This window comes from Penaeus monodon, chromosome 15, assembly GCF_015228065.2.
Source record: "Penaeus monodon isolate SGIC_2016 chromosome 15, NSTDA_Pmon_1, whole genome shotgun sequence".
NCBI classification, from domain to species: Eukaryota; Metazoa; Arthropoda; class Malacostraca; order Decapoda; family Penaeidae; genus Penaeus; species Penaeus monodon.
Window position 1 is genome coordinate 25,480,314 of NC_051400.1, and position 287 is coordinate 25,480,600.

The 287-nt window shown below is 40.8% G+C and overlaps 1 protein-coding gene across 4 annotated transcripts in view; it reads left to right on the forward strand.

Annotated features, from left to right (window-relative positions):
* The window catches only part of LOC119581849 (protein wntless-like), a 13,307-nt gene that overhangs the window by 10,656 nt on the left and 2,364 nt on the right, over positions 1-287 (forward strand). For all 4 annotated transcript variants that reach the window (XM_037929992.1, XM_037929989.1, XM_037929990.1 and 1 more), the window contains one exon: positions 148-275. In XM_037929992.1, the coding sequence (XP_037785920.1) occupies positions 148-275 (128 nt within the window). The remainder of the gene's footprint in view (positions 1-147; positions 276-287) is intronic.

The window sequence follows — 287 nt, forward strand, 5'->3', positions numbered from 1 at the left end:
TCTGGGTTGGGGGAGGTATTTATAGTAAAGAGGTTAAATAACATTGGAAGACATTTACTAATGGGATCAGATTGGTTGTTCCATGGAAGCTTCTTGGGACAAGTTACCAGGTCATTTACGATTTGTGATTTAGGTCTTTGCTTTCAGGTCCTTTAGAGTGCTTGAATCTGATTGCTGACTTTGAGTGGCTCATCATGATCGATGATTTCCGTTACTGCCTGTTCCGCATTGCTTTTCTCAACTTCTTCCACACCTTGACAGATCTGCATCACAAAGTAAGATATAGC